At 33.0% G+C, this 23,098-nt stretch overlaps 1 protein-coding gene across 2 annotated transcripts in view; it reads left to right on the top strand.

Annotated features, from left to right (window-relative positions):
* LOC129938655 (mucin-2-like) overlaps positions 1-23,098 on the top strand; it is a 113,723-nt gene that overhangs the window by 88,081 nt on the left and 2,544 nt on the right. The window contains exons 5-12 of one of the 2 annotated variants that reach the window (XM_056046326.1): positions 7,160-9,571; positions 10,431-10,610; positions 10,677-10,827; positions 17,702-18,270; positions 18,329-18,541; positions 18,675-19,490; positions 19,556-19,813; positions 20,169-20,291. In XM_056046326.1, the coding sequence (XP_055902301.1) occupies positions 7,160-9,571; positions 10,431-10,610; positions 10,677-10,827; positions 17,702-18,270; positions 18,329-18,541; positions 18,675-19,490; positions 19,556-19,813; positions 20,169-20,291 (4,722 nt within the window). The remainder of the gene's footprint in view (positions 1-7,159; positions 9,572-10,430; positions 10,611-10,676; positions 10,828-17,701; positions 18,271-18,328; positions 18,542-18,674; positions 19,491-19,555; positions 19,814-20,168; positions 20,292-23,098) is intronic. The other variant, XM_056046327.1, reaches the window with a different exon arrangement.

The following is a 23,098-nucleotide window of genomic DNA, read 5'->3' as shown; positions in this document are numbered from 1 at the left end:
CAATAACTTGAAAATGTTATTAAACTTGGTTTTTGTCTTTGAGAAATTTTGAAAATTTGCAAAATATGTATTGTTAACAAACATGCCAACTATTTTGTGATATTTATTGTTATTGTCACTTTTTGTGTTTTAATTTTTTGCCGCCGAAGAATTAACTATAATATCAAAAATTTTGTTCAATGTCTGATATTTTTGTAAATCAGCTGCAGTAATAATCCCAATTTTGTCCAAGGGAAGGAAGTGAAGACTCCATTTTATCCATTTTATAACATAACTTGGCTGCAAAAATATTTGTTGTTTCCAAAACTTGTTTGGACTAGTGCTTTGTGCAAGAGCGACTCTAAAATCGTTGCCTGTCGAATATACCAATGTTCCTCCACCCTAAAGTTTAAATATATAAAAAAAAATGCTTACATATGGGTAAGAATTGATAGAAGGTCCCATTCATCTATTAATTTTCTTTGTTACCGAATTCATTGAATTTTTTGAGTTTTTATTTAAAATTTGGATTAAAACTAAACTACACCGAAATTTTTTTACTTCAATTTGCTTAGTTATCAATGGAAATTAATAGCAGACGATACCTACTTAGCTATCGTGCAAATGCTATCGTTTTGACGAACGATATCACTTTGACGATTATCGTCTTACATGTAGTGAGACCATCGTCTAAACGATATGGTCTAACGATTATCGTTTTACGGAATGACCCCCCAGGAAATATTTATTCGCCTTGATTCAATTTTTCTTTCTCTTGGACTTACAACAAATTATTCGACGATTTAGTTGAATGTCCGCGCAGTTACCTATAATTCCTTGTGACACAAGCTAAGGAATTGGTTCGAGGTGATCGTCTAGTTTGTGTCAATACACAAACTAAAAAGTTGCTCGAATGGGCGACATAATGGTTTCTGTATGTGCGCAAAACCAAACAGTTTCAAAACTAAAATTTGCATGTGCGCGCCTAGCCTAAGGACTAACAAATAAAAATATGCCTCAAAATTTGCCGTTGAACAAATTTTTTGATTCAAAGATTTTTGTTTATTTTTAAAACAAAAACATTTAAAAGTTCCTCATCCAATTTTAAAAATTTACTATCATTAAAAACGTACAAGCCTTTTTAAATACATTTTTACTACTTCAAACTCTAATAACGTTTTTCCTATAAGGTATTACCGAAAGAATGAAATACCAATACATCAAGAATTTGTTTGCAACCCCCCTAAAATAAATAATGCAAGATATGAGTTGAAGAATGAAGACATTGATATTATTATCAATTATCTTTATTTTTTCAACATATAAGGAACAAATGTTTAAATATATAAGATTTAGGAGAATGGCTTAAAGCCGTCTAAATTAATCTAAAATTATTACTATTATTATTAAACACAGCAAGAAATTTGAAAATGAAAAAGTGTAGAGTATTTTAACATTAAATATAATTTTGCCAGTAAACATAGACAAATTTTAACAGAATATCATTAGAGTTTAAGACTTATAATTTTAATCAGATCTAACTTAAAGTAATAGAAAGTAATACAAATATATTCCAAAAGTTATTTTTTTTAAAAAAGGACAAAATTTAAACTCGAGTATTTAAATTTAAAAGATTGATGAATTAATCGAATAAAAAGTAATGTTAGATTAAGGGATTCAATATTAGCTGGAAGATGGGCTTTTAGTTTAGCTAAAACAAAATTATAGATTGATTCTAAAAGAGATTTACATAAGTATTTCTGTGAGCGATAGCTTCAGTCACAAACCGGATAATAAATTTCCAACAACACTCGCCATTTAGAATTGAGTAACTCTCTTCGGTAGAAAGAAAGCTTTTTACTAAAGTATAAACATCAAATTTCTTGGAGTATTGGACATCTTGCTAGAAAGTGATAAACGTTCTCGATTTGATTAAGGTTTGCAAAGATTACAATTATGATTTAACCCTATGAGGTCTGTAATTTAGCTCTAGCATTTCAGTTCGGATCTTAAATATTTTGTTTCGATAATAATTAGCTTCCGCCAAACAATGATTCAGTTCGCTGTATATCGTTCTTGACATGGACTCTTTAGGACGGTTCAGAGAATTTTGAAATATTTTTTCGTCAGTTGCTGAAATGTAGTCATAGAATTCATCCTTCCATTAACCAAAGTTATTCAAGGCTAAATTCAATGTCGTATTATATTTAGCAGCCAATTCTTGCCAATCTTCGAACGGCGTGTAACAACGCAGAAGTGAAATCATGAGTACTTTTCTTTGAAAATTATTATAACATCTATTTAAAACTTTGTCAATATACTCCATATTTGCCTTAAGGTTTTTTTTAAGAAAATTGCATAGTTAGGTGTGTTTAAAGGGACCTTAATACACGTTTGAAGAAATATCTCTAGATAACTTTAAAGTACTCACATGCTTCGTAACCATACACTTCATTAGCATAACAGAGTGAACTTTCAATTGTTGCATCAAATACTTTGAATTTTACTATCGGTTCGATACATTTGTTATTAAAAAAAACTTGACCAAATGCAGTTAATGGCTGATTTCGCAACTGATGGTTTATCTTTTATATGAGGTGTGATGTTTAAATTTTGTGTTATTGTAAACTTAAGTATTTAAATTGTTTTAATTACCTCTATTCTTTCACCATTCAGGTTCCAAGAACGGTCATTTCTGACATTGTGATTATGAGATCTAAAAACCATAATCTTCGACTTTCGACTTCGAGTAACAATACTGGTTAAGTTCGTTAAATTTCAGTTGTAGAGTTACCGGATTATCAGTAAGAATTATAAGGTCATCCGCATATAAAAGCACCTTAATAAGCAAATCACCATAATATACACCCCTGGAACACTATCTCCAATGTCGTTAATAAAAAATGAGAAGAGCAAAGGACTCAAAATTCAACCTTGCGGGACACCCACTTCTGTCTTAAATTGCTGCGGAGAGGTTCTACCATTAGAACGTTAAAGTTAAAATTTTGGTTATCACTCCACTCCCAAAATTTATTTGTAAAATAAGTTGCCAATTAAAGTTTTCTTAAAAAATAACTTAAAGTTAGCAACAATATTTTGCATAGGATACAATAAGTTTGAATTCAATATTTATGTTTTTGTTCCATACATTTTTAGTGAAAAATCAATTTTTATCAATTTTAGAAGTTTTTTATTTCTTATTTAAACAAAAATACAGATTGGATTTTTTTAAGAAAATGTTTTAGCGTTAATAACACAATTTTGCGTAGAATGAAATAGTTTGAATTCAATACCTTCATCCATTCTCGAGATATTCGAATCAAACAACAGTTTTTAACAATTATGCGTTGTAATTTCTGTAGATTTAGATTTTGTATATATGCAATATCTTTAATTGTTGCCAAAATATTCGTGTTGAAAATCAATTTTTACCAACTTTTAGTAGTGTTTCTTTTTCATTTATTTTTGTAATAAACCGTTCTTTCAGTTTTTCTCAAAATTTTAACAGATGTCTCTGGTTAATATCAATTTTTGTTAGTGAAACATTCAAAGTAGCAAATACTTTATTTTCAGTATTTTTGGTTTATAAAAAAACCTTTATTAAATATATAATATTGCAATACAGTAGTACCCGTTGCGTGATGGTTAGTGCGTTGGACTGTCATGCAAGGGGCATTGGGATCCATCCCTGCCTGTACCACCTAACTTTTTTCACGGGTACTGCATCTTGCGAGGAATTGACAAATCCTCCAAGAGTAATTCTTGTCATTTCGACATATAAGCTGTAAGGGACCTACTCTCCATATAGTTGCTATAGTAGAAAAACCAGCCCCTCAGTTATTTTAAGTCCTTCCTGCTTCTTTCGACGTTATTATCTGCAAGATAAAATTATAAGTTCGATACTGGTCTTGACTGATTTTGAGATATGGACGACGGAAAATGGTATCCCGAACGTACGTACAAACGCACACATAAGAATATCCATACAAATCTTTCATTAAGATTCTAGGGACCTTGAAACGTCGAGAAATGTCAACATTTTCAATTCGAAGAACTGGACCGATTACAAAAAATTTGTGTTTAAGTAAATAAAGAAAATTTTGCAGTTTAAAATCGCAAAGCAAAGAAAACAGAGACATGTTTCTTCACAAGTTCATCACACAACTGACTACCGAGATCTTGTCAATCAAAACTTGGACGGCCAATTTTTTGACTAAGTTCTAAAATAAATTAAAAACTCGGTCTAATAACTGTCAAATTATCTTTGGAATTCCATTAAAAAATATTTTGAACTCGAGCATTTCATCACATCTAATCTTATAAGTTGAAGTGAAAAATTACTCGAAATTCTAATATTTTACGAACAATATTAAAAACATCTGTCAGTTTTCTTGATAGCAGACATTTATTTTAGATTCTTGTTTTGATACTCTTATTTTTTTGAAATTAAAATTGTGTTTTCGTGTTTAAATGGATTTCGTTTAAGATTTTTATTTTTTAAGTTGTTTTTTATAGATAAATGTACACATATTCGTGTGGCTCTGAACATCTTTACTTAAATAATGATCAAAATAAATCGGTTACATTCAGAAATTAACGTCCTGCAATCTCTTTAATGTGCAAAATATATAAATAAGTACCTTATACTTCATGAAATTTTCAGTGTCCAGAACATTTTACATTATGCAGCTAATATTAATGACTTTTTGGTAAACCCTTCATGTTTATATATGTATGTTCTAGAAATATTTTATAATTGCACATTAGACTTTCTTGTGGTCTGAAATCTAATTGCCAGACCTTTGAAAGAAGTAAAAACATTGCTGAACTTACATAATACGTAGTTCTAATATCCTAGATCCCCAAATTTGAGTGTCTATCAAATCGAAGTTCTATTTTAGACTGAAATTTTAATTAGAGTTCTGACGCTTCAAAACTTGACAAATAAATGAATTTGAGCTCAATGGAATTCTAATTTATCAATACACCGATTTTTTGAGATTAGATTTTTTTTTAAATATCAAAATAAATTATTGGACAAGAAATCAACCAACTGCATTTTCTATAAATCAAAAATATTAAAGAAAAAAAATCAAATATTTTATAAACGAAAACTTATAATAATATCACAATAATTGTATGTTATGAAAAATGACATTTTTGACATCTGTTAAACTTTTAAGAAAAGTCCAACTGTCAGTTTGTCTGACATTTTTCTCTCTTGGTTTGATTATTATGTATTAAGTTCATAGTTTCGTACATATATGAATTTAAAAATGTTTTAAGTTATAAAAATTATAGACACAGTTATTGACAATTATGACTACAAGCGCATACCAAAACGTCAAACAAATAACATACCTACGTACCAAAAACTGGACCAAAAGTGTTGCCAATTGCATGCCACATATGTCAACATCGTTTTGCTTAATTGGATTTAACACATCATAATTACATAACACTACTTCTTTCACTCTTCTCTCTATATCACTGCATTGCATTCAAAAATATTTCAATTTCCTATGACAATTGAAATCCATCCAAAAAATGCTTTTTAAAGGCTTTTGTATGGGAGTGGTCCATAAGCCATCCGCCATTAATGGGACCGAGTTACAATCATCATCATCATCATCACCATCATCAGGAAAGCAACATTCCCCCAGATACTTATAGTTACCATCAATCGGCACAGTTGCAAAAACTAAGGCGACACAGCATTCCTAAACCGGCTTCTGGTGCTGCAGTGGCGTTGGCAGCTATCGGCAATCAGATCCAAGTTCCACAACCACCAACCCCACCATTGCCAAAAAAGAATCGCAACAGACAAGTCCATCAGCAGCAACAGCAACACGCTCCGACGTCTTATGCTCTGCATAAGAGTTTGATAAAAACAACAGAGCTCCAAAGGCGGCTCGTGATGCCATCAGCCACCACGGAAATACCCCACGATCTGAATGAAATTTGGTCCTCGCTGTCGTTGATCCAAACCAATTGGAGCAATAAACGCATAAACCAAGTTGAAAAATACTAAGGCTGCCCATAAGCTATATGGCGCAAAACGAGGGGACTATTTTGTTTTGTTTTGTTTAAGTGTTTTTTTGTTTTTGTTTAATTTATTGTTTTTGCTATTTTTAATTTGTTTTTATTTAACTCTGGTGTATTTTATGTATATTGGTGGTTGGTTTTTGTTATTAATTTGTATTATGTTTACCTAGTTAACTCCATTAATTCATAATAATATAATTAAATAAAACATTTAAATCATGTTTATCATTTTATGTGAATAATAATTTGGTTTGATTTGTTTCGGCTTATTTTTGAAAATTTTGATATAAAATTAAATAAAGAAAAAAAGTAAACAAATTAATTTTTGAGTTTATTTTCGAGCATTGGTATAACACTAATGTTTGGCTTCTAAACATTCGAATACTTATAAGTTAAAATAGGCCGCCATTTTGTTTAATAATTTCAGTTCAAATCTAAACGAATTAAACCATTAAACTATTTCTAACGTCTTTAACAAAGAATTAGCCAACTTTATTATAATAGTTTTTACCAAGGTATAGTTTAAAAATAAAATCTTCGAGCACTGATTATGTTTTGACAGGTGTCAAATATCAAAACGACGAAAGAAAGAGATCTGAAAAGTACTGAACATGAAATTAGTTCTGTTCGATTTGATTTGACAACGCAAGTAAGCGCCTTTAACAAACATGAACTTACCTTCTCTGTTGTATAAAAACTAGGACCTTAGAGAACATTTCTTAACTCTCCCTCTTCTGTTCGTCAAAAGCCATTTCATATCAAATTATTAAGAGTATTGTTACATTTATAGTATTGGAGTAGTTCTTACTTGTAATAAATTTGACATATTGTAAAGTAATAGATGCCCGAATAAAACTATTGTTAGTAATATCATTATCTATTCAAAATAAAACCCCTTATACATAAAATTGTTTCGAAATATTTTCGAAAGACAGAACAGGATTAGGTTTTTAACTCTTCAAAATAAAATATTTTAAGCTTTGTAAATGCATAAACCAAAGTCAATTTCTATTTCCAAACTTTCTATAATCGTCTTTGAAAATGGTGGGTACAATTTTTTTCTAAAAACTTTCAATATTTCCGCATTCATTATTTTAGTTTCAAATATTTGTTCTAACATATTTTTTTTTCCTAGATACCACCTCCGTCGGACCCAGTTATGTTTTCCAACCTCGAAAATCAAGACTTGAACAAATCTGATAGCAATTTTGAAGGTATAGTATACGATGGGACAGCTGGTGTTTGGAATATGATTGAGCCAGTGGCTGGTGGTTTAACACGAAGTGAAATAAGTGTGGAAAGCGGTGTCCAAGAACAACCATTACCGCAATCTTCAGTGACAGTTTCGATTTTTGAAGCTCTAGCTGACATTCTATCGAAAACACCGTCGACAACTTCAACTACAACAACAACAACCACTTCTACAACAACAACCTCGACAACCGAACTTCCAGATATAATTCAGGTACCGGGGGAAAAAATTAACTCCATATCAATATCATCATCCACTGTAAATACACATGAGCCCATCACTGATGTGATGGATGATGAAAATGAAAATCCAACAACAATAAAAACTACTAATGTTATAACGAATAATGATCGCGATGGGCGTTTACTAAATAGTGTGGAAATTAATCCATCCACTGAAATAATTTTCACTCCAACAACCAATCCTAACCTATCCCCAAATGACTCCTCTAAAACCACATTTACAGTCCCTCAAGACACATCAGACACTACATTGCTTTTTAGATCCCAGCCAACAAAAACAGAACAAACAACCCCTGAGCTTATTGACTTAACTACTATTTCCCTGCCCACTGCTTCACCAACTGAACCAACCCTTATTAACACCAACCTTACTAACATTAGCACTAACCTTTTAGAACTAACCACACTAGCAAGTAATCCGCCAACAAGTCTACCAATGCCATTTCTGGCAGATGCACTAACAACTCCTGGTAGTAGCTTGATAACACGACCGCAACTAATTTCAGCTATAAGTAACTTTTTGGATACTTCCGTACAAAATGCTTCTGAAACAATGGCAACATCTACAGAAAATACCTCAGAAACACCAACAACAGCAACACTGGATACAAACAGTACACCATCTACAGATGCTTCTTCTACTACACTTTATCCTCCTATAACTTCTACTACTCTTAGTTCTCCATCAACGGGATCGCCACCGGTCACAGTATCTTTCCTTGATCTCTTTACAATCCAAGCGAAGAAGGTCAACCAAAATACGGAAGCAGCTGTTGAGGTGCATCCGATTTATAAGGGACCTGAATCGACAACAACTCCTGTAGGTGTGGAAAAGAAGCAAACAACTGGACGGCCAGTGAATATAAACACCTTCTTCGGTACCCAAACTTATCCCTCGATTTCAGTGACTGGAAGCACATCCACCGACCGTGCCCTGGAGTTGTCTAGTACATTTTCGGAGGCACCTACAGCAGTGACTGGTGGCGAGACTACAGATACGGCCATTCCATCCACATCAACTCTCGAACAAGATACATCTACTACTTTTGATTACACTTCTACTCCACAGTCATCCATTCGTACCCAGTCCCTACCAATCCATTTAAATAGTATCCTAGGTTCCACACAGAAATACGATCAGACAAGCCCATTTAAAACAACAGTTCAAACTGAAATCACAACAACAGTACGATCCCGTTTCGGCAACAGACGTATACCGATTCTACCGGCTGGATCCGTTCAAAGCACAAGAACTAACACGGGCTTAACATCTACCCAAACAAGTTCCACAACAACAACAAAAACAACACCTGATTTGACAACGACAACTGTCACACAAGTGTCATCAACAACACCTGTTTCAAAAACAACAATACCTGTTTTGACAACTACAACTGTCATTCAAGAGTTACCTGAGAAGAATCAAGAACAAAAACAACTGTCAAATGATACATCTACAACATCAACAACAACAACATCATCAACAACAGAACAAAAATCCATCCAAGATTTCTCGGTCTATGGCATTTTGCCAAATAATACGGTCGTTCGAAAACGACCACCTCAAGTGTCACGTCAACTTGACATTGGCATTATGGTCTATGGAATTTTGCCAAATCAAACTTTGGTACGGAAGTATCCAAATGGCACACTTATGATAGTTGATTCATCGAAGGATGTAGAAGTGGTCGATATCGATCCCAAAATGCTTTTCAATCCATTTAGCGAATTATATCGTACCAGCCAAAGCAGCTTAATACTAACTACACATCGCAGTACGACTTCACATCGTTTAATTGAAAGTAATCATATATTAAGTTCGAGTTCAAATTTAAATTCAAATTCAAGTCCCAGTACAGAAATGCAAGAAAATAACAATAATAATTCAACCACTGGTAGTGGTCGAAGGGAAAATAGTATTAAGGAAACAACAGAAAGTGGTAACACTGATTCAACTTTAAGTACTAACACTGATGACGAGAATCTTATACAATGGCTAAGTGAAAATGAGGATAATATATTGAATTCTACTATTCTAGTTGAATCTAATACGGTATGGATTTTAGTTTTAGCATCAAAATTACATAAACAAAATTTAAGTGCGGACAAAATTTGTTAATACAAAAAAGTGGCAGTACTTTGTGAAATGAAACTGTTGTTTTAAATACCATTTAAACTTCAAATCTAGTTCAGCTGATAAAACTTGTCAAAACAATCCAGTTTTTTTTTAAATCTAGTACTTTTTTGACGTTTGATTTGAGTGTTGTCAACCTTACATGGTACTTTTTGACGTTTGATCTGTATGCTGTCAACCTAACTCGGGGAATATGTTCAAAATAAATAAATCTCATTTAAACTTCTTATCAAGTTCAGCAAATTAAACGTGTTATATACAAACGTTTTATTAGATTCTTGTTCTTTTTGACGTTTGATTTAAGTGTTGACAACCTTACTTAAGAATTGTTTTTGAGTAAATGTCATATATACTTAATAATACCAAACAGAAAAAGTACTATTGGCTTTGACAAAAGTTGGCAATCATATTTTGTTTCAAATTATTGGTTTGTGTCTAAATAATTTAACGAACCGTTTTTTTACCGATTGAAAGAAATATTAAATACACAAACCATTTAAGATTCAAACATTTAGACGTTACATTTTTAAGACAAAACAAACCGAAACAACAGTTTCAGTTTCAACAAAACAGACTTTTTGAATAAATACAAAATTGTACAAATTGTAAAAAGAAACTTTTTCAAAATCTAACAAATCAGATCTAACAAAATGCATTAAAAAAATAGTTTTAAGATCAAATTTAATCTTTTAAAACCATTTACTTCTAAAATTCCAAAATGATGGTAATAATTATTTTAAATACTTTTTTCTTCAAAAACCAATAAACATTAATATAGGAGAATGCAGTTCTATTGGATATACTCAAGAGAAAATACATTAAGTCCGATTTACCATCAAGATCTTCGAATGTAGTAAGTTTGACAACTGTCAGAAATGTCATCGAAGAAAACTCAATTCCAGCAAATAAAGAAGAAGATGTCTCGGAAAATACTCTCTTCGATTCAAGTGAAGAAAAAGTAAGTCCAAAATCAAAAAGAAAATATTCATACAAATATTATAATGTTTCATATTTTGTATTACAGAAAAAAGATTCCATTGAGGACTTCTTTCTGTCAAAAGGATCAGTGCTGCCAAATCGGAACAACAATAACGATGATGAAAATGTCATATCAAAACAATTTGACACATCATATGCCAATGTTGGCATTGGTAGCATATTTCCAGGCACTAAAGGTAGAAAAATTATAAATAACGTCTCACAACGTACAAAATTATATCCAATAAAAATTGAGATGTCAATTCCAAGTACAACAACAAAAATATTTCCCATAAACACATTTTCATCGTCCACAATGCACAATAATCAAGCCAATAATCATGATGTACAAAAGGAACACTTAGCTGAGGTGGTGAATCGTACGTCTGATGGTGATGTCGTTGAAAATCCCGATTCGTATCGGGAATTTGAAACGGCAACACCGAAACGTAATGGGGAGTCGAAATTTATTGATTTTGGTATTCTAGAATCGGAAGTCGATTCGGAAACGAATGGTGATTATTTTATGGATCCTGAGGATCGTTTGAAAATTGTTAATGATGATGGGTTAATTGATTTTGATACAGTTGAGGAAGGTAGTGGTTCTAGGGATGAAGATGATAATGATGGTCAAGGGAATTAGTAATGGGGAATTTGATGATAGCAAAACATCAAAGAAGTTAGAAGAAATTACCGGTTCGACTGTGAAGAGCAGTTTAGATAGGTCGAAGGCAGATTCTGAAGCTTTGAAGGTCAATTTTGCTACAACAACGATTCTTAATGAACCTGAAAATGCAAATACAGAGTCACCTTTCATTCATGTTGTCTTCCCAGAAGGTGTTCTAGAGTCGTCTGAAAAATTTTCTGACATTTACACAACGGTTCCGCCTTTTAGAAATACATCTTTATTGTTTGAGTCAGAAGATTTGATTCCATCTTTAAAAAAGAGTGGAAAGCCTAAAATAAATCAAGACAAAACTGTTGGAAATGAAGTTGTCTCAACAACAACACCAAAATCACTTGCACATGGCCAAGATAGTTTTTCTACTATTTCCGAAAATATTGAAAATAGCTCGACATATGTTGAAACTTCAGATTCCAAAAATGTTGCCATAAACTTGAAAGGGGATGAAGAAAATTTGGGTTTGAAAAATGAGTCTTTGCATCACTTAAATCCTGATAGTTATCAAAGTAGTTTATTACCTAATAGTTCTCAATATGAGACGAAATCTGAAGGCTTCTTCGATTCTGAATCCAAAATCTCTTCTGACGACCTTGATTCTACCCACAGTTATGTTTTCGATAATTCTCCATCGAAGAAAATTTCCGACAACTTCACTTCATTTGATGTTGGAAATGCTGATAATTTTGTCGAATTACAGAAATCTGAAGAAATCAGTTATAATAATTCTGAATCTGAAGTAAGTTCTTCTAGTTACTTGAATTCTTCAAATACTTCTGTAAGTTCTGACTCGATAAAGATTGTTTCAGAAAATAGAACACCAGAAGTTCAGATTTCTGATGTTGTGTCTTACCAGGAAAATTTCTTAAGTGAAAACAATATACAGACAAATCATACTGTATCACTTAATCAAGGTTTTCCTTTGGAAGGTTTGAGTGAACATGAAAGTACTAATGACGTGTTTGGTAATGTAAATTATAATTCTGATGTATTAATGGATCCTACTGTCGGTTTACAGACAACAGCCAATTATTCTGAAACATTGATACCAGTCTTTGATACCACGATAACACCTCTTGAACCTTCAATAGATAACAATGTCTTATTGACAGCATCTCAGAATAACTACACAGAACTGCCTTTGGAAGATCTTCAATCTTCTGAAAGATCTCAAGATTTAAATTCTTCTATGAAAGAATTTTCACCTGAAGTTTTTGTGACTGCTGAAGAAATTCTTCCAAAAGATCATTTATCCGAAGGTCTTCCCACCATTCATAAGGATGATAACTCTCAAACAATAATTGTACCTTCATCAGCTAGTTCCAATTTGACAGATAACGTTGAGGTAGTTAAAGAAGAAAATAGAATTAGCGAAGACTCTGTGACGACTGTAAACAATGAAGAACACAGTTTTGAAACAAAAAATCAAACATATCCTGAAAACATAGAAGAAATGACTGGTATTGACTCAAATCTACCTCAAAGCTTTAGTGAAGAAAAAGAACTTTTGAATGAAAGCATCACTTCACATCCTTCTGAAAAGAATAATGGTAGCCTAAATGATTTTAAAAAGGTTGCAGATCCTTTAAGTGAAGAACTGCTGAGCTCAATCGATGAGGAAACTAAATTTGATGTCAGAAATACTGAGTTCAAAAACAATTTGACTACTGAATCTATATTTGGTTTTTCTATTGAAAAAGAAGAATTAAGTTCAGATCTTAACGATAACAATAAGACTTATGGCAAGGAACTATCATTTGACTTGGCAAAAGACTTAAATCTCTCGGGTCAACCTTTTTCAACAGAAAGTTCAATAGAATCAATAACTGAGAACATTGCTACTGAAGAATTGTTCTTAGATGATAAAAATGAAACTGCTGCTACCATAAGTACGACAGAATCAATTCAAAGCATTGAAGAAAGTAGCCAACCCTTAGATTCGATTGTTAAAGAAAATTCTTCTTTAGGCTTAACAAATGCATTTGGTTTCAATAGTAACGAAATACACCCAACAAAAGCTTTAGGTATTGAAGCGTTAAATATCTTAAGACCTGATAACAGTACTGAAACACAGAGTGAAGGTGACGTAGAGAATGATACAAACTCTACAGACAAGTCATCTTCAATAGCTAATAAACAGTTTGTTTCTTTTGTAGAACAAGATTCCTCTAACGAAGTAGATTCAATAACTACGAACCAGGGGAATGATTTAGACAACTTTAATACATTTGCACGAAATTCTTCTTTACCTTTTGAGGTAACTGATATTCCTTTAACTACCTTAACTGATGTAACTTCTGATAATGAACTTAAGGTTTCAGAAAAACTTGGTGATGAATTTTATTTGCCAACATCGGACTCTCAGGAAGATCACAAAGTTACTTCAATTTCGTCTAACGACAACGACTCTTCAACTATTACTGCAGTTATTGAAGATTCTAGCAAACTTAAACTAAATGAGTCTCATAGTGACAATATTATTTCAGCTGGTATTAATGAATTGCCTACTTCTCAAATTGATGACAAACCTGATGAAGATAAGTTCACGGCAGTTACTCTTAATTCTGATGACGTTGAAGAACGGAAGGAATCAGTGAATTTAAAACAACTTGAGGAACTTAATCCCGATAGTCCTTCATTAGGAAGTGACCAATTAAAGAATAGCTCAATTTCAGCAATAGGCTTACAAAATAAGACTGACTTTTTTGAGTCTCTGAATCAAGAAACTTTGAAAAACCCCGCAGACTTATCTAATTCTACAATTGTTGAAATTGATAGAGAGATTGGTGATTTAAGTTCTCAAAAGGATATTAATAAAACTTTTAATTCTAACATTTATCAAGGAATTATTGAAAATGAAGATTTGAATTCAGTTAAAGAAGGTTTTAATAAAACGAATGAATTAGAATTGAATTTAAACAAAACTGAAGATATACCCCGTAACAAAGACATTAACCAACAAAAACAGAGTACAATACCACTTTGGTCTGAAAATTCTCAAACCGACATTGTATTTGCTCCAGAGAAAAAAACTCAAGTTGCTATTGATGGTTCTGGAAACAGTGACTCTTTGAACATTTCCCAAAAAGAATACCCTGGGATAGTTGAAGTTGAAATTGTTCAAAAAAACACAACAGATGATAAAATTGATCAACATTTTGTTACGAGTGCAAGACAAAATCTAGCTTTTCAAAATTCATCAAATAGTGAAGGAATTGATTCAATACAGAATAATTCTTCAAATGGTGTATGGACCTCTTCAATTTCTTCAGAAATCGTTCAGAAAGATGGTTTTTCTGAAAGTCAGTCAAACTCTCCTTATTCAGATAAATTTTCTTCAGAAAATGTTCAAAATAGTTCTGTACAAAGTTATTCAACTGTTAGTCCGTTAGAAGTAACAGATCAAAGTATTTTGTCTAGCGAAAATAAAACAGATGTACAATCTTCTGATAATGAACATTTGAAGCTTCAAACTTACGAAAATCCTCCCAAATTATTCTCGAAAGTTATTATCTTTACTAGTAATGAAAATTATTCCTCTCTTGATTCAAACAAATCACAATTAGTTTCAGTTCCTAGTATTGGTCAAGAAATTAAAGGAACTGAAGATACAAGTAATGTAACCAATCAACCAATATTCTTAGATCCCTTAATAACAACTTTGAATACAAGTTTTAGTGGTGGAAGCACTGATATTGACTTGGGAACGGATCAGCATATAGTTCCGAGAAAGGGTGTTATTCTCAATTCAACTGAAGAATTAGGAAGTGTTTTGCTAGAAAGTGTTATTCCTATTGATTTGACAGAGTCTATTTCTCATGGTACCAAAGGCTTTGGAGAAAATGTTGTTTCTTATAAAAATAATGAAGAATTACTTGACAGAAGTGAAAGCCAATCATTTATATTGCCAAATATATCTCAACCCTTACATTCTTATAACCAAATCAAGGAAGATGTTGTTAAATCTTCCATTTCACAAATAAATTTCAACGGTTTTGAGTTCAACTCAAGTTCGGTGGATCCAAAACTATTGTTTGAAACTGAAATTGACCTTAATGGAACAAATTTGCAAATTTCTTCGACCGACACTAACCAAAGTTTATCCCCAACAAAGCAGCCAAATCTTGAAATTACTTCAGAAAGTGCCAATTTTAAAGATTCCACTGTCCAACCAGTTCAAGAGGAAAACAATTTATTACAGAATGCTAAAGAAAATGAAGGCACTTCTGGAGAGCTATCTAAGACAGTACGATCTTCAACAGTGAAGAGTACCATAGATGTTGGTACTGATCAGCAGGAACCACATTATTCTACTCAAATTCCATCACAAATTTCAGAACAACAATTCGAAACTTCTTCTGTAAGACCAACACCGTCAAAGGCTGACAAAGATAAAGTCTCGGAGATTATACTTCGATTGCTTAATAATTACGGACAAGATGCCCAAAATTCTTCTGACAATACAATACCGAGTACAAATTCCCTCGGAAATTCATATGAAAGTTTAGTAATCGAAAATTCTTCTCCTGATTTTTCTGATAGTTTAGACAAGAAATTGAATAAGTCGGAAAATAATTCAGGAATCAAAGAAATTTCAAATAGTTTTTCTTATTTGTCTAATGTATTATCGCCAACAGAAGAAAGTTCAGATACAATCGAAAGTTCTGATCGAAATTTGCAAAGACCCACAGAAGCTTCTAAGAAACTAATAGAAATTGGTTCTCTTATATCCGGTCTTAAATCAGAGCAAAATAATGACGATGAAAAAGAAATTATTATCTCTGAAAAACCGTCTGTTATTGAAACTATTAAAACAACATCAATTCCTTCAGGTATGTTCCCTACAACTTCTAGTTATGAAGAATATTCAAAACCTCCAGCAGTCTTTTACCCAGTAAATTCTCCTAAATCTGTAACACCTTCTTCGTATTATAAGGCAGCGATAGTAATGCCAACAAACATGCATGTAGCCCTTGAAACTTCAACAACCTCCAGTGAAGTATCGATGATATTTCCCAAAGATGCTAAGCCTACACTTAATATGGCTTTGCCTGGAAATTTACATCAGAAATATACTAAAGATAGACTTCATAAACCATTGTTAGGTGTGATTTCTTCAAGTAATAAAATGCAAGAAGAATCTTCACAAAAACCCAAGTCAAATAAAGCAAAATCTCCCAAAGAACGAGAATTTAACTACCCTCCCAAGCCAAAATATCCTCCGTCTTATTTTGAAGAATCGTCTACGGGTAGAACAACTTCTGACACAACCCTTGAAACAAAAAGTTTGATTGAAACTACAACACCTTTCGTTACTCAAAAGGCTCCACTTTTCGTCCCAGGTGGTGTTCCAATTGAACTTATGCCCAAAACAGTTACAGTCACATTACCTACCAGTTCATCAAAACAAACAACTGATAGAAGTGTAGAATTATCAGAGAACAAATTTGTTCCTGGGGGAGTTCCACGAGACTTACTCGAAAGTATGAGAACTTTGCCAAAAGAAAATATAAAAATAAGACCAATTTTCACTGCCGATACTCCTTTGGGAGAAGTTTTCAGTCATTTTCCATCCAATAACGTCCTTCCAATACAAAAATCTTCTTCGGCAACTCCAGTTCCTCAAGAATCAACTGATAATGTTTTTCACAAAACTTATCAATTCAATCTTAAAATGTTGAAGTCTACAATTGAAAAAGTTGAAAATGATGTTAAGGTTCTTAAAGAGACTTTTATCAAGAGTTTGAACAAAACTACCAATGCTATTGATTCAGCATCTATTGAAGAAAAGTCTCCTGATGAAGGTTTTGGAGAATCTAAGGCCAGTGCTAGTTCTCTGGACAAATCTAAAGATTTTAATGGTTTTAAATCAGAGTCCCTTACAAAAGAATCTCAACCAAAAGAAAACCTTGAAAAAGCACAATTTGATCTTCAAAGTATGATGAAGACCTCAAAATTCAAACTAAGTAATTCAAATCCGGTTTATCAAATGTCTCCAAATGCTTTAGCCAATGCTCAAACTATCAATTCTTTTATGTCCGAACCAACTGATCATTCTGTATCAAAATCCAATGTAGTTGATCCGCTTTCTAATAATAATGATCCAAATATCAATTCGGGCCAAAATCTCAATAAAACGGTTCCCTTAAGTGAAACCCCTCATGAGCTATTGCCATCATCTGAAATTAATTTGGAATCATGGACAAAACATACACCATCAGAAGTTACATACAGTCCGATTCAGAACATTGAAGCACATAATCACAGAAACACAGAAACACAATACACTATACAACAACAAAACATCAATCAAGAATCTAGTACACTAAGTTCTTTAGAAAACAGTTTTGTTATTGATAACTTTAAAAATTCCATAAATACCATCGCAGAGTCAAAACAAGTTGATAGAAAAACAACCCCAACCATATATGTGGTTACTCCAGCGTCAATAAGGACAACAACTCAACTACCTAGTTCAACAACAACTCTAAGCTCAACAACAACTACAACTAGTACAACTCCAAGTACCACAACAACTTCTAGTACAACTGAATCAACAACAACAAGTACAACAACTCCTATTTTAACTACAACAACAACCTCTACTTCTACTACAACGACACCAATTCCTACAACTGAAGAAATTACAACTACGCCTAAACCTACAATAGTTTTCAAATCTCCTTCTACGACATCTAGTACAATCGTAGGTTTATCGGAGGGACGTCTTCAGACTAATGCGGACTTAGCAGGTGCTAATAGTGAATTGGAGAAGAATATTAAATTGTTGGAGCAGTTATTAAAGTTGCAAGCTTCACTCAAACCAAAGCCGAGTAGTAGTTCAACAACAACATCTTCAAGTACAACGACGACAACTACACCATCTACAACAACCACAACAAAAGTTAAGGCAACAGCAGCATCAGCAGTTGAAGATGAACAATTCCTTAATCAATTAGTAAGCAACGTTTTTAGACACAATCGTTACAAAATCTTATATTCTTTTTAACTTCTAGCGTCAATTATTGCTGAGCCAACAACAAGCAAGCAAAAAATCAACAACTACACCACAACCTACAACAACAACAACAACAACAACAAGAAAACCAATAACAATATCTCCTCAAAATCTTCAAGATTTATTGAATAGCTTTTCGACGCCATCTTTTACTTCTACCACACCCAGGCCCGTCAACAATGAAGATGACCTTGAGTTCCTTAATTCTCTGGTAAGTGAGATACCTCTTGAAAAAATTTCAATTACTTTCAATTTCAACTGTTTTAAAAGAAAAAAATTGTAAAAGATTCTTTGAAACATAATTGATTGTGTAATAAACAAATTTATTATTACCGTTATTTCAGAGGGAAATTGGAAAGATTCCAATAACAACAACTGCACCAACGACATTTGCCAATCGTATCATTGAACTTGCTCTTAAAAACCGTCCCTCGGTCAAGCCTACATCACCAATTTTCATAAGCACAACAGTTCCGCCATTTGTTCCAATGCCCGAAGTCAAATTTCCACAAATTTTACCTTCGAACGAAGTTGAAAAACACCGTCAAGATCAAGCCTCTTTGTCAGCTGATTTATCACTTCTATCGACTTTGTTGGGAAGACGTATAACAATTGCTGATCTACCACAAATCACACAACAATTTGGAGCGAATCGAGTGAAAACAGTACCGATTCCTATTCCAAGGCCAACTACTACAACTACAACGACTCCGAGAACGACCCGAACAACAACAACTACTACTACAGATAGACCCATGACCAAAAATGAAATAGCCGAAATCCAGAGGAACCTCAATCTTCTATCGTCACTTTTGGGTCGTCCGGTATCACTAAACGAACTGCCATTAATAATGCAAGAGTTGAGATCTGGACGAAAGCCTAAGGGCACTGCAACATCGGGACAAACGATAAACTTCGTTAGTCCGGCTCCATTTAAACCAATACCTACAACGACAACCACAACACCTCGTCCAAGGCCGATAGCGAGTTTGCAGTCGCCATCACAAACTCCCCTTAGCCAGGAAGAGGTTATTGAATTACTGAAAGATCCGTCAATAGGGTCCCCAGAACAGCTCAATATCTATGGACAGTCAAATGATGCCATTCTAGCGGCTGTCCTGAAGCAGAGGGGTATCGGCCCTGCACACAATAATCTTCCAGTAAATTTAAGACTTTCCAACTCTCCAGCATTTTTATTTTACATTCCAAAATTTTATCTTTCTAGGACTTATATGTTCAAGATCAAACCCAGAGGCCGTATCGCCCAACTCGACCACCACCACCCCCACAACCCCAACGAAGGCCTGTCCTCGATGGTCTAGCTTGGTTGTGGCGAACTTGGCAGGAAACTGCAGCACCAGGCAATCGGGTGTCGAAAAGTAATCGACAACCAACCGCCTCAGCTTCGACAAGACTCGAAAGTCCGCTCTTAGTTGGGGCATTTGGTGATGATACACCTACGAAAACGGTTACTACCAATGAAGTAAGTTGGCATTGAATGCTGAAGTTCTGCCCGCTAATTCTGAAGCTTGACATTTCTTTAAAAATTAAAACGCTATACTTTCATCTGCTTTTAATAGGTTTAAAAAATCCTTCCTGGTAGTTTTTAGCTTTTGCAATTTTATCCTCATCGCCAAAAATCACAATGCTTTAAGTTTTTTTTTTAAATTTAGATGCACTATATTTGCACTAACAATGCTATATTCTATTTATTTATGCTTCTATCGTAGTTAGTTGAAATATTTTTTGAAAAATATAAATATAAATATACAAATTATTATAAACCCTGCTAAACCAAAACCAACAACAAAACAAAACTCCTCATATGAACCTTGTAGGGTGGAGATTATGCCGATTTACAATATCCTCAAAATCCAAGCTTCGGCCAGGGCAATGGTTTACTAACAGCAGCCTTTGGTGTAACAAAAGCTGTATCACAGTTTTTGGGAGCTGCATTTCAGGTGAGTGTTATAAAGGATGATTCAAAACACACGCCACAAACACACACACACACACGAAAACAAAGACAATCCAACAAGCAAGTAAGACTTAAGTTTATTCCTAACCTGTACAAATGCTTATAAGGATCTGACAGTTTATTTTGCGGATTTTGTAACTTGTATTGGAACTTGTATTTTTCATTCAAAATGGCGCGGCGTACCAAATACTTAAATTTTTGACATAACATATTTTTAGACATAAGACATCTTAATTTTTATGACAGCTGCAAAATCAAAAATTCACTTAGTTGACATATTTTTTACAAAGCAGAATTTAGAGAATGTCAAATAAGACTTCAACTCTTTGTAAACCTGCGTAGAGTTGAAATAAGCTTTACCCGAATAGAATGCGCTGTGGGAAAGGACTCCATTTGAAATATGAGATGAAAAACTTGGGCTGAAGAATTGATTTTTCTGATGCCTCGAGATCTCTGCATAAATATCTCTTAAATCAATTTGATCCTTGACCTTAGCAAATTTACGCGTTTTATTTGTAAATTTCAACGACATTTCGAGGTATCAACTCAAATGAAGAAAAATTGGATCAAAACTTAGACCCTTTTTTAACTTCAATCTCTAGATTCTGCTTTGTAAACGAAGTAATTATCTTTAATGGGGTTTTCCGCGGGTAAATTCAGATTTCCTTCAAAAATTGATTTTTTTTGTCGCGCATGGAACACCATTGGAATTTATTCTTCGTGTGAGTATTAACGAGATCGGCAAAGCTGTCATATATTCTGCTAAACATTTTTTTTTTAATTTAGTGGAAAGAGGGGTAAATTGCTGACAAATTCAGACCTGCTGAATTGATTTTAAATGAAGAATTATTTTAATTTATTTAGACTAGAGAAAATTTGTGTTTAGACCGATCAAAAATAAAATAATTTATTTTACCCATGGAAAACCCTATTAATGTCACTCAAAGTCATACAATATCCGTATGAAGTTTGTTGACTTCTAGTGACACTTAATGACGTTTTTTTTTTAGTTGTAAAACAACTTCGATTTTTAAAATCTGTTGCCTGTCATTTAAAAATCATGTTTTTAAAACTAAATTTGGTAAGTGTTCTCAACACATATTTTCCTGAACATGCCTAATAGTTGGAATGAAAAATCCAAGTTTGTTTTTTTAGCTCTGTTTGTTTAGCTCTTAAATTATTTTATCTACTGTCAGATCTTTCGACTTTGAAACAATTTATTTACTTTTTTTTAAAACAATATTTTTGTTATATTATTTTTATTATGAAACATATTTTTTTCTTTTCTTTTTATGTATAAACTATTCATAGTGTACATTCAACAAGTTTATAAATTTAATTTATTTTTATTTCGTTAAATATTTGTATTGATAAATTAATTGTATAGCTGTTCTATAAAGTTTGGCGCTTAAATTATACAGTGGTTAAAGACATTACACTTTTGTTTTTCGCCATTTTAGTTTATTTATATTCTAAATAGAATTAATACCTCTTTTGCACTAATAGTACAAATATTATGTCAGATGAAAAGCTTGTTTTTAAGTTGACATTTAAAATAAGCAAATATATTAATACTAAAGATTTTAAGATTTCTACTTCAAGTATTTAAGAAAATCAATAGTTTGACACCTATAGGTTAGGAAGAGGTTCAGTTTAAGTTGTGAAATTCTGCAACAATTTGGTTTTATATAAAAATACATTCAACAAAGTCGATAACTCATAAAAACATAAGTCTTTTAGTGACTGCGCAGTAAAGTCATGACTTTGACATTTTTTAAAGTCTTTTGACTTTTAAAATAATTTTGAGTTTTTACATAAATATTAAAAGTCATTTTCAAAAGTCATGACTTGAAGTCAATTAGCTGTAAGTCATTTTGACTGTACTCTCTTTGACTTTTTAAAACCTTTAATGTCATTTAAAAGTCAATTTAACTTCATCACAAATTTTATAGTAGTTGGTAGCTTTTAAGAATTCCGAAAGAACTGTCACAAAATCCCTTCGTAATTTAAAACTATATAAGATTTTCTGTCAACTTATCTATTGATAATTTTTATTGGTACTTAAAACATTCCGATTGAATTTCTTCCGTTAAAGGAATTGATTTAATTCAAACTACTGCATTCAAATGACTTTTTCATTTTTGAAATTAATAACTTACTTTAGGTGGCGGTACAGTCCTGTGTGAACTAGGGCTTCAATCATCAAACTTCTAGCTCGGTCCTTACCTAGATGTCTCCAGTTGCGCACTCCAAGTTGGGTGAGGTCAATGTCTGCTTGTACGCGCCACCGCGGTCTTCCTCTACTGCGGTGCCGTGTAGGTGCGGATTCGAAGATTTTGCAGGCCGGAGCATTGGTTTCTATGCGTTCTACATAACCCAGTCATCGGACTTATCTGCTTCTGGCTAAGTCTACGTCGCTGTACAGTCTTTACAGCTTGTTTCCATCATCTTCTCCACTCAGAGGAAGAACTTTTCTACTGAAATGACGCAAGGTGCTTTCATTCGCTTCCACCATGCTTCTGCACCGTATAGTAGGACGGGAATGATGAAGGTCTTATATAGTGACACTTTAGTCCCTTAAGAGAGGGCTTTGCTACTCAATTGCTTTCTTAGCCCAAAAGAAACAGCGGTTAGCAAAAGTAATTCTTCGTTTGTTCTCAATACTGGTGCTGTTTTCTATGTTCAAAGTGGTATCTATGTTGACAAAGTCCTTAACTTTAACTACCTCATCTGTCGATAGCGATGTCGAGACGTCTCAGTGTTGTTGGCCCTTTCTTGATGAAAAATTGA

This window comes from Eupeodes corollae, chromosome 1, assembly GCF_945859685.1.
Source record: "Eupeodes corollae chromosome 1, idEupCoro1.1, whole genome shotgun sequence".
NCBI classification, from domain to species: domain Eukaryota; kingdom Metazoa; phylum Arthropoda; class Insecta; order Diptera; family Syrphidae; genus Eupeodes; species Eupeodes corollae.
Note: the sequence above shows the minus strand (reverse complement) of the source record. Positions and strands in the feature narration are given on the sequence as shown.